We start from the raw sequence: 17969 nt of genomic DNA, 5'->3' as shown, positions 1-17969 counted from the left end.
GGAACAGATGCATTAAAGTGAAGCACACTTTCAGAGCATCAACCCTAGAACCACGTTACATTACGGAATCTTCTTGGCATTAGACCACTGACCACACAGCTTAGTTCCTTTAGGAGGTCACATGGTTGAAAGAGAAGATGAGTCGCTACTGACAACAAGATAAACCAAAGCTACATTTCAAGAGCTGTCTGTAGCAGCCCATACAAAGACCCATTTCCACATGCACTCAGTTTTAGGAACTGGCTCTTATAAACATTAAAAACTTTATGCCTCTTTCATTATTGCACTTGATGAGAAATACATGCCACTTACTTTGCACCATCAAATACAATGGATTTGACTTGACCACATTGTCTAAAGAGAGACTGTAGTTGTTTATAGTAGAGAAATCCATAGGGAGGAATGTGTTTCAACTGTAAACATAACACAGTATTAATTAGAGCAGACATAAGAGCTAACAAAATGGTCATCATGTTCATAAGCTTAAAGCTGCTACACATTATTTTAGTTCACAATAACAGAATTTACTGTCTTCAGTAACTCTAAGATGTAGACTCTATAGATCAGTGTATTTAATGACTAATGACTCAATTATAACTAAGTTTTAATAATAAACATATGTTAAATAAAGGCTAATTCTTCCTCTGTTAAAATAGTTCAAAAGTCTAATACAGAAAAATTAGGATTTGGTTCTTTTTTATTTTACCTTAAAATAATCAGGCTGACTAAACACATCTTTTTAAAACATAGTATTTCTACTTACGGAATAATGAGAACTTAAACTTTAAAGGAAAATGTACTACTAGTTAGAAGAGGGAGTGTCTCCTCATCACCAGAGCCAGAAGTAAATTTGCATCCCACTAACCCAAATCGAGCTGTTGTAAATCTCTACCCCCTCAGTGCTTTCTCCCTTCATCAGGACAATTTGTGTTCCAAGCTCTGGGTCTGGCATGAAACCTAGACTAGAGTCCCCTGCCCTGCAACATGTCCTGTTATCTCAGAGCCCATCACAACTCCACAAGAGCTGGGTGAAAAAGCCTGGGCTGTGGACTCAGGTCTGAGTTCAAATCCTGTCTTGCAAATTGTCCTACGACTCAACTGCCACGTCATGAAATAAGGATGTGATAAATCCCCAACTCAAAGGGTCAGTGCGAGGCCTACAGAAGAACGAATAAAAAGGACTTTCAGGCCCTCTCGGATAAGTGCTAAGTAAATACTAGCTATCATTTCATTTTTATAATGCATACAGTAGGTAATTTCTGGCCTCCTGAGGGCACGGTGAACAGGCTGGCTGGTGGGTGAAGGAGGCAAGCACAGCTCCACGTCTCAGGAGGTGTCCTGTAGGCCCCTTCCCCTAGCACACAGGGGTGGGGAGAACACCACAGAGGGGTGAGAGGAAGCCAACCAAAAAAGCTTGGTCCACCCCATGATCAACAAGAGCAGAGGCCCAGCCACACTTCCTCAAACATAATAAAAAGCTAATGACCGCCTTTTAAATTAAAATTCCTTCCCTAGGTATAAATTGGATCTCAGCTGTCTCTCGTCTCCAGCGTGAGTACTGGCTCCTTTTAGCACTCTTCAAAGATCTCTGTAAAGCTCTAGCAATCTGTGACCCTCTCCTTGAGGACTCTTTTATTTCTTCAGTAATAGTGGTGATGACAACAATAACAGGAACAAAAGCTAGCAATGACTGAGCGCTTACTGTACGCCAGGAACTTTGCCAAGTACTTCACATCCCCCTTTATGAGATGTAGGCGAATCATGAACCCAAGAGCCCAACAAAAGTCCAATTCCCAAAGGCTTTATTCCAGTTGTGTATCCTGAGGTTACCATGTGCTTAGGGTTAAACAAACACTCCACGAAAGGTGATCCAGTAGTCAGTGCCTGTGGCCACTCATCAGATTCACCCAAAGCACATGCTGTTTAAATGCTAATTTCCAGGCCATACCTTCTAGTTCAGATTCTGTGGCATGGAGCTCTCAAATCTGAATTTAAAAATAAATAAATGAACACTCTCCAGGGGATTCTATTGGACATTCAAGTCTGGGGATCATAGTTTAAATCACAGCACTAAGTTGCCAACCAATAATATTTTACTTCATGTAAAACGAAGTTGTTAATTAACTAAATGTTCTTAAACTTATGGAGAAGTGCCTTAAATCCTTCAAAATGGCCCATGATCGGTCAGCATTAGCCATGAACACATAATTTCTCAAAGCTTTCTTTTAAGGATGGGTCTGTGAAAGGAAACAAGACTGAGGAGCAAGAAGATGCACATGAAAAGGGCAAACAAGTGACAATATTAGCTTCAGGGGAAAAAATCCACTCGGTACTTATAAAAACAGAAACAATGGGAGAAACAAAATGCTCTGTTAGCCACACTGAACTGAAGCTCCATTTGAAAACCCGGGGCTCCTCTCTCCCCAGGGAGGGCTGCTCCTCCTCTCCACCTACCACAACGGTTGTCTTTGGGTCTTTGCCAGCCAGCTCCCTCACCGCCATCTCCTCATCAGGTGGCCCAAAAGTAAAGTAATTTGGATAAAAAGCACCTGCCAATACAACCTGGAAGAGAAACTTATTTTCATGAAGTAACAGCATTACTTTATCAGTTTGTCTCACCAATATTCTAATCTCATCCTAGAATGATATGACATCTATAATGTAAAAGAAAAGCTTAGGGGGCCACCCCGTGGTATAGCAGTTGAGTGCGCGCGCTCCACTGCTTGCAGCCTGGGTTCGGATCCCAGGCGGGCACCGGTGCACCGCTCGTCAGGCCATGCTGTGGCGGCGTCCCATATAAAGTGGAGGAAGATGGGCACAGATCTTAGCCCATGGCCAGTCTTCCTCAGCAAAACAAGAGGAGGATTGGCATGGATGCTAGCTTAGGGCTGATCTTCCTCACCAAAAAAAAAAAAGAAAAGCTTATATTAAAAAAACTACACCTTTTAGCAATCAAGCAGAAAGTCACAATTCTGGTTATTTCACCATAATAGAAACACTTTATACAAGGTCTTTCTTCAAAGGAGCTTGAGCACTTCTCAAAATGAAGTTTAGGAGACAGTGGTGAGTTGAACAAGGATACAGATGATTATACATACACAGCCCTGGAGGTTGGCCAACTTTTTCTAACTTCTCCCAACATACTTAGTTCTACGTGTCAGGCACTTTCCCAGATGTTTAGATAAAATTCCAATCTGGACACTTAGATCTAGAGCAGCAGGCTCGCATCCAACATTCACTTCTAAAAAGCACTCTGTAAAGAGTCTCCTCTTCAATAAAAATATACCATTTGAAACATACACCCATGGAAGATTCTCCCCCACACTTAAAGCAACTTGACACTCAGAAAAACACTCCATTTTCCAGGATCACCCAGTTTACAGGCATCTACCTAGAACCCAATTCTGTGTGCATCGGCCAACATGCTGACACACAAATGTACTCATCCTCTGAACCCCTGTGCTAGAAGCAGTCACCACCTTTCTAGGGTACACTTCCCTCTACACAATTTCTGTAAGGTTCCATCCAACAAGCTAATCTGATCATGTTTAAATAACTCCAAATTTAAAATAATATTTTCAGTGTAAAGGAATAGCTACATACACTAAATAATATTAAGAGCATTTTGACTTTCTTAAAAGCTAAAACAAAAGAATCTCTCCTGAAGCAGTAATAACAGTTGGTGCTCTATAGAAACACTCCTGCAGAGAATAGAAACAGGTCTGGATCAACTCCAATGACACGGAAAACCTAAACCACGCAACACTCAAGTTCTTCCTGGTTCCCAAATGCAACATGAACACTGGGGACTTAAAATCTCCTATGAGGCACCATTTCTATCAGAAAGGAAGAATCACTTTCTCAACCACAAGACCTAACAAGCAGAAAAACCAGGAAAAGATGTCCAGGAAACTCCCACACACCTGAAGGACGAATCGCTGCTTGTGTATATACTCTTGGTCCATGACAGGCCGCCGAGAATCAACATACATGTTGAATTGTGAGATTCTATTCTTCAATTCTTCATACAATTCAGCCACCTAAGAAAAACATCAAAATACAATGTCTCAAAGTACAAATGTTATTTAGAATAGAGAAAACACTAGAAAATAAGTGCACAATGGGAAAGTATTAATATGTCTATGGTATGAAACACTGCAGCTATTAAGAGTCATCTTATTAAAGATTAATTAATAAGGAATGGAAAGGATGCTCAATACAATACTAACAGAAAACACGAGGATACAAAACTGTATATGCTTCATGATCCCAATTTATAAACACACACACACACAAATCCAAAACCACTGCAAACACACAACTACAATCACCTATGGGTATGAGAAGAGGTGACCATAACCACATCCTTTGCTTTAAGTCCTTTAAACATTTCCAAAACCTCTGCCATGAACGTGTACTGCTTTTGTGATTAAAAATAAGCCAAGTGACCTTAGGCTAAATAGTTGCTCTGAACAAAAAAAACAACCAGTTACAATAAAAATCATTTCACACAAAACATCAAACTTCAACATGTACACACATACGAGAATACACACTCCAAATACCTATGAACTGATCATACATTAACTTACCACAAAATTATCTCACTAAAAAATCATACAAACCACAAGTGTGAACATAACTGGAAAAAAACAAGTAAAAAGAATTGGAAGGACAGAAAACCTTAAAAGCCATGCCCTGTAAGGAAAACAGAAAAGCCTGGGGACATGGAAAGAAGGGCTCAGCCCATGAGCATGTTAGCCTATGTACTTCCATATAACTGAAATCTTTTATAAGACTGTGGTCCAGATTAACTTCTCTAATCAAAAATCAATTTAAAATTATGTAAGTCACTTTCTCTGACCAAAATACAATAAAATATGAAATTAACAACAAAACAAGATATCCAAAAGTATTTCTTTCTACCTGAAAACTCAGTATTCTTCACAAAAACTCTTGAGTCAAGGAGGAAACCAACATTAAAAAAAGTTACAGACAGGGATAACAATGAGATCCCCTACATGTCAAAAATCAACGGGCTGTGGCCCAAACTGTGTGCATAAGAAAATTCACAGCTTTAAATGCCTTTAATTAGAAAGATTTAAAATATTAATGAATTAAATTCTCATCTCAGGAAGACTAAAAAAGTAAACCAAGAGCCAAAGAAAAACAAAATTAATAGGAAAAAGCAAAAATCAATCAATTAAAATCCTCCACCTTTCCCCATACCCTAAAAACACCTACACAGTAAAACTAACAAATCAAACCAAGAGTAAGTTCTCTGAAAATAAAATAAAACAGATTAAGCACCTTGCATATCGTGCAGTAAAGGATTAATTCACCTGGCCTGGATTGTCCACATCCTGTACATTCCAAAGAAAAGTTTGGCTCTTGGGAGGTCACCTCTAAGCCCCTGGAATATTCTGCCTCATACGAGTGTCTTTGTTTACCTGAGGCCTTGGTCATGACAAACAGTTTCGGGTGGCAATGTGATTTACGTATGGTGGGGGCCGTGAGCCATGCAATATCAATGTGACCTCTGGAGGGGCTAAAACTAAGTGACTAAGGTCTGCCACCCATGCAGCCCTGCCTCTGTAACCAACCCTCAATAAAACCCTGACACCAAAGCTTAGGTGAGCCTCCTGCTTGGCAATGCTTCATGCCTGCTGTCACACATCGCTGCTGGGAGAATGCTTCGCACCGCGAGACGCCACTGGGAGAAGACAAGGTGAAAGCACCTGGTTTCTTCTGCGCTTCTCCCATGCGCCTTTTCCCTTTGCTGCCTGTAATCTGCATGCTTTAGCTGTACAAACCATACCCGTGAGTAGATCAGCTTTTCTGAGTCCTGTGAGACCCAGCAAATCACCGAACCCGAGGGTGGTCTTGGGGCCCCCTGAACACAAATCTCATCAAGAACCAAAAAGAGGACACAAGTACACAATATTCAGAATGAGAAAGATGATGTGATCACTTTTGAAATTATAAATATATAAATATAGACCTGCCTTACAAGATATGTTGAAAGGAGCTCTCCTACCTGAAACAAAAAGGCAAAGGTATACAAAGCTTTGAGCAAGGTGATAAACAGATAGAAAGAAACAGAAAATTGCAAATGTGTGTCAGAATAGGATAGTATACACTTAAATATAACATAAAGGTTAAAGGGAAAGGAAGTATTAAAAATAAATATAGCCACTTCAATTTGGTAATGAACCCAGAATACAAAAAGGGATAACTGGTGATAACAAAACATAGAAGGGGAGAGGAAAAGGATGGAACCCGCATAGGCAAATGGAGATAAGAGGCTATCGGTGGAAAAAAGGACTATCTCACCTATGAGACATTTTATACAAACCACATGGCAACCACAAAACAGAAACTCAGAGCAGAGTCACAAAACATAAAAAAAGAGGAAACTGAGAAACATATCACAGAAAACCACCAAACTGAAATGGCACACAGAAACACAAGGAAAAAGGAACAATGGAAATATGAAGCAACAAGAAAACAAAAGATAAAATGGCAGTATTAAGCCCTCATATATCAATAATCATCCTAAATATAAAAAGACCGAACTCACCAATCAAAAGATACAAAGTATAACCCACCAGCTGGGAGAAAATATTTGCAAAACACATATATCTGACAAGGGGTTAATCTCCATAATATATAAAGAACTCACACAACTGAACAACAAAAAAACAAACAACCCAGTCAAAAAATGGGCAGAGGAAATGAACAGACACTTCTCCAAAGAAGATATACAGATGGCCAATAGGCACATGAAAAGATGTTCAACATCACTAATCATCAGGGAAATGCAAACCAAAACAACACTAAGATATCATCTCACGTCCGTTAGAATGGCTATAATCACCAAGACAAAAAACAACAAGTGTTGGAGAGGATGTGGAGAAACAGGAACCCTCATACACAGCTGGTGGGAATGCAAACTGGTGCAGCCTCTATGGAAAACGGTATGGAGATTCCTCAAAGAATTAAAAATAGAAATACCCTATGATCCAGCTATCCCACTACTGGGAATCTATCCAACGAACCTGAAATCAACAATCCAAAGAGGCTTATGCACCCCTATGTTCATTGCAGCATTATTCACTATAGCCAAGAAGTGGAAGCAACCTAAGTGTCCCTCAACTGATGACTGGTTCAAGAAGATGCGGTATATATATACAATGGAATACCACTCAGCCATTAAAAAAAGACAAAATCGTCCCATTTGCAACAACATGGATGGGCCTGGAGGGTATTATGTTAAGTGAAATAAGCCAGAAAGAGAAAGACAAACTCATGATCTCACTCATATGTGGAATATAAACCAACCCATGGACAGAGAAAACTGTATGGTGGTTACCAGGGGCAATGGGGGTAGGGGGTGGGCACAAGGGGTGAAGGGAGACATGTAGACAGTGATGGACAAACAAAAATGTACAACCAAAAATTTCACAATGTTATAAACTATTAAAACATCAATTAAAGAAAAAAAAAAAGCTACAAAGTACAGGGGCCGGCCTGGTGGCATTCTGGTTAAGTTCGCATGCTCCACTTCGGTGGCCCGGTGTTCGCAGGTTCGGATCCTGGGCACAGACCTACGCACTGCTCATCAAGCCCTGCTGTGGCGGCGTCCCATATACAAAATAGAGGAAGATGGGCACAGCTGTTAGCTCAAGGCTAATCTTCCTCAGCAAAAAGAGGAAAATTGGCAACAGATGTTAGCTCAGGGGCCAATCTTCCTCACCAAAAAAAAATACACAGAGTACAGCCAGCCTAGCGGTTAAAGTTTGGCAGGCTCCGCTTCAGTGGCCCAGGTTCAGTTCCTGGGAATGGAACCACACCACTTGTCAGTGAGTGGCCATGCTGTGGTGACAGCTCACAGAGAACAACCAGAAGAACTTACAACTACACACAACTATGTACTGGGGCTAGGGGGGTGGGGGGATGAAGAAAGGAAAAAAAAGGAGGAACACTGGCAATAGATGTTACCTTAGGGCAAATCTTCCCCTGCAGAAAAAAGAAAGTCCTTCCTGCACATGCCATTTGAAAAAAAAAGACAGAGTGGCTGGATGGATTAAATCACAAGATCCAACAATATGCTGCCTCCAGGAAACACATCTCAGTTCCAAAGACAAACATAGGCTCAAATTGAAGGGACGGAAGATGATACACCAAGCAAAGGGCAACCAAAAGACAGCGCGTGTAGCCATACTTATATCAGACAAAATAGACTTCAAGACAGAAAAGATAACAAGAGACAAAGACGGACACTATATAATGATAAAGGGGATAATCCATCAAGAAGACATAACATTTACTAATATATGTGCACCTAACATAGGACTAAAGTATATAAAGCAATCATTAACAGACCTAAAGAAGAAATTGACAGCAACACAGTAATAGTAGACTTTAATACAAAACTCATATCAATGGATAGATCATCCAGACAGAAAGTCAACAAGGAAACATTGGCCTTAAATGAAACATCAAACCAGATGAACTTAATAGATATATATAGAGCACTCCATCCAGAAGCAGCAGAATACACATTCTTTCTCAAGTGCACATGGAACATTCTTAAAGATAGACCATATTTTGAGAAACAAAACAAATCTCAATAAATTTAAGAAGACTGAAATCACATCAGGCATCTTTTCTGACCATAACGGCATGAAACGAGAAATCAACTACAAGAAGAAAGCTGGAAAAGTCACAAACATGTGGAGATTAAACAACATGCTAGTGAACAACTATTGGATCAATAAAGAAATCAAAGGAGAAATTTAAAAATACCTGGAGACAAATGAAAACAAACACAGAACATACCAAAATCTACGGGATGCAGCAAAAGCCATACTAAGAGGGAAGTTTATAGCAATACAAGCCTACCTCAAGAAACAAGAAAAATCTCAAATAATCTAAAAATACACCTAAAGGAACTAGAAGGAGAATAAATGAAGTCCAAAATCAGTAGGAGGAAGGAAATAATAAAAATCAGAGCGGAAATAAATGAGTTAGAGACTAAAAACACAGTAGAAAAGATTAATGAAACTAAGAGCTGGTTCTTTGAAAAGATAAGCAAAATTGACAAACCCTAAGCCAGACTCACTAAGAAAAAAAGAGAGATGGCTCAAATAAATAAAATCAGAAATGAAAGAGGAGAAATTACAAATACCACCAAAATACAAAGGATTCTAAGAGAATACTATGAAAAGCTATATGCCAACAAACTGGATAAGCTACAAGATATAGATAAAATTCCTAGAATCATACAACCTTCCACAACTGAATCAAGAAGAAATAGAGAATCAGAAGAGACCAGCCACTAGTAAGGAGATTGAAACAGTAATCAAAAACCTCCCAAAAAACAAAAGTCCAGGACCAGATGGCTTCTCCGGTGAATTCTACAAAACAGTCAAAGAAGATTTAACACCTATCCTTCTCAAACTATTCCAAAAAACTGAAGAGGAGGGGACACTTCCTAACTCATTTTACGAAGCCAACATCACCCTGATACCAAAACCAAACAAGGATGACAGACACTCAAAAAAGTACAGGTCAATATCACTGATGAACACAGATGCAAAAATCCTCAACAAAATAAGAGCAAATCAAATACAACAATATATTAAAAGGAACATACACCACGATCGAGTGGGATTTATTCCAGGGATGCAAGGATGGTTCAACATCCACAAATCAATCAACATAATGCACCATATTAACAAAACTAAGAATAAAAATCACAAGATCATTTTAATGGATGCAGAGAAAGCATCTGATAAGATTCAGCATCCATTTATGATTAAAACTCTCAATGAAATGGGTAAAGAAGGAAAATACCTCAACATAATAAAGGCCATATAAGACAAACCCACAGCTAACATATTCAATGGTAAAAAACTGAAAGCTATTCCTCTAAGAACAGCAACAAGAAAAAGAAAAGGATGCCTACTCTCACCACTCTTATTCAACATAGTACTGGAAGCCCTAGCCAGATAAACCAGGCAAGAAAAAGAAATAAAAGGCAGCCAAACTGGAAAGGAAGAAGTAAAACTGTCACTATTTGCAGATGACATGATTTTATATATAGAAAACCCTAAAGAATCCACCAAAATCTATCAGACATTAACGAATACAGCATAGTTGCAGGGTATAAAATCAACACACAAAAATCAGTTGTGTTTCCATACACTAACAACAATCTAGAAGAAAGTGAAATCAAAAATAAAATCCCATTTACAATCAAAACAAAAAGAATAAAATACTTAGGAACAAACTTAACCAAGGAGGTGAAAAGACCCGTACACTGAAAACTGAAAGACACCATTGAAAGAAACTGAAGAAGACATAAAGAAATGGGAAGATATTCCATGCTCATGTATTGGAAGAATTAATATAGTTAAAATGTCCACATTACCTAAAACAATCCACAGATTCAATGCAATCCCAATCAAAATCCCAACAACATTTTCCATGGAAATAGAACAAAGAATCCTAAAATTTATATGGAACAACAAAAGACCCCGAAGAGCCAAAGCAATCCTGAGAAAAAAGAATAAAGCTGGAGGTATCACACACCTTGATTTCAAAATATACTACAAAGCTGTAGTAATCAAAACAGCATGGTACTGGCAGAAAAACAGACCACACAGATCAATGGAACAGAACTGAGAGCCCAGAAATAAACCCACACATTTATGGACAGCTAATTTTCAACAAGGGAGCCAATTACATACAACGGAGAAAGGAAAGTCTCTTCACTAAATGGTGCTGGGAAAGCTCGACAGCCACATGCGAAAGAATGAAGGTAGACCACTACCTCACACCAGACACAACAATTAACGCAAAATGAGTTGAAGATTTGAATGTAAGACCTGAAACCATAAAACTTCTAAAAGAAAACACAGGAAGCATGCTCTTTGACACTGGCCTTAGCAGTATCTTTTTGAATATGCCTCCTCAGGCAAGGGAAACAAAAGAAAAAATAAATAAATGGAACTACATCAAACTAAAAAGCTTCCACACAGCAAAGGAAACCAACAAAATGAAAAGACAACTAACGAAATGGGAGAAGATATTTGCAAACCATATATCCAATAAGGGGCAAAAATCCAAAATATATAAAGAACTCATACAACTCAACAACAAAAAAACAAACAACTCAAAAACTGGGCAGAGGAGCTGAACAGACATTTCCAAAGAAGATATACAGATGGTCAACAGGCACATGAAAAGATGTTCAACATCACTACTTATTAGGGAAATGCAAATCAAAACCACAATGAGATATCACCTCACACCCAACAGAATGGCTACAATTAACAAGACAAGAAATAACGAATGTTGGAGAGGATGTGGAGAAAAGGGATCCCTCATACACTGCTGGTGGAAATGCAAACTGGTGCAGCCACTACGGAAAACAGTACAAAGGTGCCTCAAAAAATTAAAAATAGTACTACCATATGATCTAGCAATTCCACTTCTGAGTATTTATCCAAAGAACACGAAATTACTAATTCAAAAAGATATATGAACCCCTATGTTCACTGCAGCATTATTCACAATAGCCAAGACTTGGAAACAACCTAAATGCCCATCAACAGATGAATGGATAAAGAAGATGTGGTATATATATACACACAATGCAATTCTACTCGGCCATAAAAAAAAATGGAATCTTGCCATTTGCGACAACGTGGATGGTCCTTGAGGGTATTATGCTAAGCGAGATAAGTTAGACAGAGCAAGACAAATACCATATGATTTCACTCATACGTGGAAGATAGATAAACACATACACATATAGATACAGAAAAGAGATCGGTGGGTACCAGAGGGGAAGTGGCGGGGGGGAGGGCAAAAGGGGCAAAGGGGCACATATGTATGGTGACAAATAGCAGCTAGACTTTCGGTGGTGAATACGATGTAGTCTATAGAGAAGGTGAAATATAATGATGAAATTTATACAATGTTATAAATCAATGTTACCTCAATTTAAAAAAAGAATATTACTTAAAACTGTAATTATATATTATACCAAACATATAATTACATATAATATAAATTATATATGTATTATATTATATGAAAACTGTAACTGTATCTATAAATATAAATATTTATAAATTACTATATAGATATAATAACTGTATTATAAAGATATTATATATATAAATTCTACTGAAGCTGGAAGCAGAGGATGTACTTCTTGGAACACTCATTACTACCCTGTGTATTGCTGGTGTTTGATAAACATTTGATAAGCCATCTTTATTTGCATCCAAAGAATTTACAACTTACCTCTCTAATTCTCTTGATTTGAATGTAATTTAACCATCCCCAGTCAAGTTCATCCTTTAAATACATAAAAGTATAATATTCAATATTAATGTAACAAATCAGAGTTGATTCAGCTACTATAACATATATATCTCATCCAAATATATATACCAAAAAGAATATATACCAAAAAGAAAAATAATACGGCTGACTCTTTAAAAGGTAGCTTTAACCAGTAACTCATGTAGTTCTTTTAAGAATGCATCTAGGCATGGCAAATTTAAACATACAGGCAGACCTATCAACAGTCTTTTGAAGCCAATCAGTTCAGAAGGAGAAGAACAAAACCTGACCAAAAAGAAAATGAAGGCTAAGAGAGTGAGTCTTTTAAGCCCATTATCTAAAACTTAGTGTAAACAGCAAACGGAGGCTTCAGGGTTCTTCGTTTTGAAGCAACACCTCCAGGCGCACACTCACAGGTATTAAGCACCTCCAGCTGAAGAGGCTCCCGACACTACAGAAGGATCACCGCTCCATGAGGCCGTACAACCAGCAGCAGGCCTCCACCGCAGGCCCCGAGAGCGGCCTCTGGGAAGTGACTACAGCAAAAGGCAGGCACATAAGCCGCTTGCAAAGGACTAGCCCATTCACTGTTAAAGCCTGCCGGTCTCTGAGGACAGCCCCCTGAAAACTGTCTACAGGGACCTCAACTCAGGCTCAGCGTTGTCATGCTCCACATGCAGTGATCAGGCTGAGCTAGAGAAGCCTCAGGAATCTTCTTGGATCGCTAGCAGTGTCTACAAAGAAACAAAAAGCAATAGCTAACCAACCTTTGGATGCCGTAGCTCTCCTCTCTGTCTGCAAGCCTGCCACGTCTAAAAACAAATGATCCAGTGTGTCAAAATACTTTACTGGCTACCTGAATTTTTTAAGTCCAATTTCAACACATTTTGCCACAGAAAATTTATAAATTTAAGTTTTTCAATCGACTTCATAAAACTGGACTCCCACCCCCATCTACTTATTCCAACACAGTTTATTTACTGTTGGACACCGATTACCCTAACAATATTTTCCACAGGGAAAGGTGTACGGTACGAAAATGTACCAACAATCTACAGTAGCTGCTTTTGTAGCTGGCACAGAGAAAACTTACTTTAAATGCCTCAATAAGTGCAATACAGTCACTCTTACTGTTGCCAGAGAAATTCACTTTGTTCCTATAAACAGATAACAAAGAGTGTCATTCAATACCATTAAAACAAAGTGACTTTTAAAAATATGAATGTTAAATACCTATATCCATCAAGATGCTGCCTAAAAGGCATTGCAAAAAAATTCTTCAAAGAAAGAGCTGCAGCTAACAATAGAAAAAACGAAGAGAATATGAGATTGTTAGAGTGGCATTACCCAACGCTTCCACTACCCTTTCTTTGTTCTCACACTTACCTATGATGAGACATTCATCTAGACATCCAAACACATGCCCGAGGACAATGAGTTTACCAAGCTGCTGATTAACAGGAAGCTGGGCTAAGACTCTTCCTAAGAAGGTCAATTCACCATCATGGGGGTTTTCATCTTCTCTCTGCCCACTAACTGCAAGTGCTCCAACCTACAGAAAATAAATTAGCACTATTGGCAAGCATTGACTTATTCACGCTCTTTTTTCCCTTAAGGCAGGGAGTCTAAAAGAGGAAATGAAAACCAAATCTTGGTGAATAAGTTTCTAAAAGACATCTAAGTTGACTTATGAAAGATTGATGCTACCAAAAAATTTTTTTAATTTGCTTTTTGGAACTTTAGAACACATTCTGTTATTTTTCAAAAAGGATGATACTGGGGGGCCAGCCCGGTGGCGCAAGCAGTTAAGTGCGCGCGCTCCGCTGTGGTGGCCCGGGGTTCGCCGGTTCGGATCCTGGGCGTGCACCGATGCACCACTTGACAAGCGATGCTGTGGCGGCATCCCATATAAAGTGGAGGAAGATGGGCATGGATGTTAGCCCAGGGCCAGTCTTCCTCAGCAAAAAAAAAAAAAAAAAAAAAAAAAGAGGAAGATTGGCAGATGTTAGCTCAGGGCTGATCTTCCTCACAAAAACAAAAAAAGGATGATACTGGGAGGTAACACTCAAAGATACTCTCACAAAAGTCTATTTAACTCACAATTTAACAAACATGGCATGCACAATACTAAACCAAAGATCCAACTGCCAAATCATGATAGTCACTCACAAAAAATGTATTAAACTGCATATGGAAAAAAACCTTTCTTAATCTGACACAGTGTATTTCGTGGAAACCCATGCAGGTATCAAAATAAAGGTAAAACACCAGAGCCACCCCAACCGCAAGGGCAGAAGCAGAAGGTCCACAGCCCCAGCAAACAGTATGTAGACCAGGATGCATCGTGTGCCAGGCACAGGCTGCAAGCAGCAAGAGCAGAGCATGAGTCGGGGCTAGAGTCAAAGAGTCCACAGTAGGCAGAGGAGAGTTTCCAGAAACGAAAGGAGAAAGCTAGAACGAGAGTGAGGAACAGAATTCAAGAGAAAGTGAGGAGAAGTCTGATGGAACAACAGCAGGAGAATATGCTCCGGTGGAGTTGTCCCAGAACAGCACCTGTCAGACACTCGTCCTGCACGCCCTTCAAAGGAGGAATGTTCAAACACCATTTGGCATTAATTACTTTAACATTCGCGTAAGATATATTTAAGAATAACCATTAAATATCATTGATGCTGCTTCTTATCCCAGCACTTTTCGACACTGCCAACAAAGAGCAAGGGGCGGTAGTGGGCAGGTGGCAGTGGGGGAAGCGATGGAGAGGTAAGAGAGCAGAAGTTTCAGCAAAACAGCTAACAACGCTGGTATAAACAACATGTATGGACTCTGAAATCAACACTTAGTCATTACACAGGATTTTTCAAGCAAATGGTGATTATTTACAATAGTCAAAATACCTTAAAGATATCCATATTTTAAAACTTTCAAAATTTACCAAAAAGTCTTCGCTTTTGCCAAGATGAACAAATATCAGACAGGCCTACCTCCTTTAGTAGAAGGATGGTACGTTCTATGTCACTCAGACTAGGCGGAGAAAGGGCAGTGGCCAGCAGAGCTCTTGGTTCGCCCATGTCAAGTAGCTTCACTTTCAATATTGTGCTTCCTAATGGACAACGCTGAAAGAGCACAACTTAAATTCAGAAATAATAAAATAACTAAACCAATTAACCTACTCACATGACTAGTACTTTACAGAGAGAAGCAGAAAAGAGGAGAGAGAGAAGGAACAATAGAGGCTCGAGGAAGAGAAAGAGGGTGAGAGAAGGAGAAAGAAAAGGAGAGAGTGGGAGAGAGAGAGAAGGAGACAGAGACTGGGAAGAGAAGGAAGGAGGAGAAAGAAGCAGCAGCAAAGAGAGGGGTAAGGAAGAAAGGAGAGAAAGAGGGGGCACAGATAGGAGGGCGAGGAGGACGAGGAGAGAGCAAGAGACAGAAAGAGGAAAGAAAAAGCCAGATCCACAACTATGAATCACAAAAGGAAACAGAAAGCAGCAGTATTTAAGGATGATCCTATTATGGAGCCAAGACACACCAGGAAGCACCGCTCTCGGTAAACACTTAAAATTCACGTGAAGTCCCTAATAGAGCGCCTGGTGCTTAATAAATGGTAAGCTAGTACTGTGGTTAAAGACTAGTTTGGTCAGACAGTGATCTTTCTGGAATCAAAATTATACAACACTTAAAGTTATATTATTTAGACTGTTCCGTAAAACTCTGTCTACAAAAAATAAACTTTGAAAATGACCAGAGTATATTACCAACATCTCCGGAACCACATGGTCGGGGATGGAGTTGTCCCAGAAATCCTTGTGTATCAGTCTATAACAGTACCCTTTAGACACTCGTCCAGCACGGCCTTCAAAGGAGAAACGTTCAAACACCATTTGGCATTAATTACTTTAATATTAGCATCAAGATTTATTTAAGAATAACCATTAAATATTAAGAAAAACTTTCGTTATCTTCTACCTCTACCAGACCAGGTCAGTAAAAACCTTAGAATTAGTGTTAAAAGTCATCTCATACTCTTACTTCCTTACATCTCATACATCTCATACTCATACTTCTACTCAATGATCAGTAGTATTAAACCCAATGTGTATTTTTAAAGAAAACAACCTTGGTCCCAATATGCAACGCAAACCAAAACATTTTAAATACCACACATTTCCTGCAAATGCATAGTTCATACTAGTAAAATCATAGAGGTCACCAAACAAAAGTAATGAAGTTGCCAAGAGAAGCTGAGGTCGCCCCAGTGAAATGGTTGTGCAATGAGACGTGTGCAGGAGGCTGTCACGATCTCCTTAAGCTTCTCGCTGCCTCTGTCCATCCTAACACCTCTGCAAAGGCATCCTTCAAGACAGCTGCTTCCTAGTAAATGAGTGATCACGCGCAAAGAGCTCAGAACTAGGCCTGGCCCACGGAGACCATCATATAAATGGCCATTCTCTTGTGACTGTATCACTTGTGGAGTAGAAACTCCTTTACCCCAAAACATGATAAAATCTCCTAAGGAGAAAGAGAGTGGGCAGAGGGCAGGGGAGGCATCTTTAATAAATACCCAGCTTTAAAAAAATGAGGCAGCCCAGGGAGGTACTTTCCTTCCCCACCTGCGGAGTGTGGGCTCCTATTCCCTTCCACCCTCACCTGCCCTCCCCCGGTAGTTCCCCTCACCACCAGGAGGCTGAGTGGAGAGTCCAGACTTCCTCCACCACCATCTCCTCACCTTGTCTGCAAATGACAGGATTGTCTAAGTAGAAAACCCCAAGGTAATGACAAAACCCAAAACCAAAACCAACTCCTAGAACTAATTAGTGAATTCAGAAAAGTCACAGGATACAAGATCAACACACAAAAATCAATCACATTTCTATATACTAGTGATGAACATGTGGAAACTGAAATTTAAAATGCAATGCCATTTACAATCACTCCAAATAAAACTAAATACTTAGGGGTAAATCTAACAAAACATGCACAGGATCTGTATGCTGAAAATAACACAATGCTGATTAAAGAAATCAAAGACAACCTAAATAAATGGAGACACCTACTGTGTTCAGGGATTGGAAGACTCAACATAGCAAATGTATCAATTCTCCACAAACTCATCTACAGGTTTAACACAGTTCCCATCAAAATCACAGGAAGATTTTTTTGTAGAAATAGACAAGCTTATTCTAATATCTACATGGAAAGGCAAAGTAGACTAGCTAAAACAATTTTGAAAATGAAGAAGAAAGAGGGAAGAATCAGTCTGTTTTATGGTAAGTCTTACTATATAGTAATTCAGACAATGTGGTGTTGGGGGAGGGAAAGACACGTAGATGACAGAACATAATAAAGAACCCAGAAATAGAACCATCAAGGGATGTTTCACAAAGGCACAGATGCCACTCCATGGACGGGGGACAATGGTGCTGAACCAACTGGACATCCACAGGCAAAGAAGTGAACCTCGACCCAAACCTCACACCTTCTACAAAAATTAATTCAAACATATCAAAGATGTAAATGCAAAACAAAGCTATGAAACTTTTCGAAGAAAACACAGGAGAAAAATCTTCTCAACCTAGAGCTAGGTGAAGAGTTCTTACATATGCCACCAAAAG

At 39.3% G+C, this 17969-nt stretch overlaps 1 protein-coding gene across 1 annotated transcript in view; it reads right to left on the bottom strand.

The window, feature by feature from the left end:
* The window catches only part of TDRD9 (tudor domain containing 9), a 121271-nt gene that overhangs the window by 41076 nt on the left and 62226 nt on the right, over positions 1-17969 (bottom strand). The window contains exons 14-23 of the mRNA XM_058567826.1: positions 16113-16210; positions 15342-15473; positions 13747-13912; positions 13594-13657; positions 13454-13517; positions 13128-13172; positions 12319-12372; positions 3924-4040; positions 2455-2562; positions 313-413 (exon numbers count right to left, since the gene is read on the bottom strand). Coding sequence (XP_058423809.1) covers positions 313-413; positions 2455-2562; positions 3924-4040; positions 12319-12372; positions 13128-13172; positions 13454-13517; positions 13594-13657; positions 13747-13912; positions 15342-15473; positions 16113-16210 — 949 coding nt within the window. The remainder of the gene's footprint in view (positions 1-312; positions 414-2454; positions 2563-3923; positions 4041-12318; positions 12373-13127; positions 13173-13453; positions 13518-13593; positions 13658-13746; positions 13913-15341; positions 15474-16112; positions 16211-17969) is intronic.

The sequence above is a fragment of the Diceros bicornis genome, chromosome 24, assembly GCF_020826845.1.
Source record: "Diceros bicornis minor isolate mBicDic1 chromosome 24, mDicBic1.mat.cur, whole genome shotgun sequence".
NCBI classification, from domain to species: Eukaryota; Metazoa; Chordata; class Mammalia; order Perissodactyla; family Rhinocerotidae; genus Diceros; species Diceros bicornis.
Note: the sequence above shows the minus strand (reverse complement) of the source record. Positions and strands in the feature narration are given on the sequence as shown.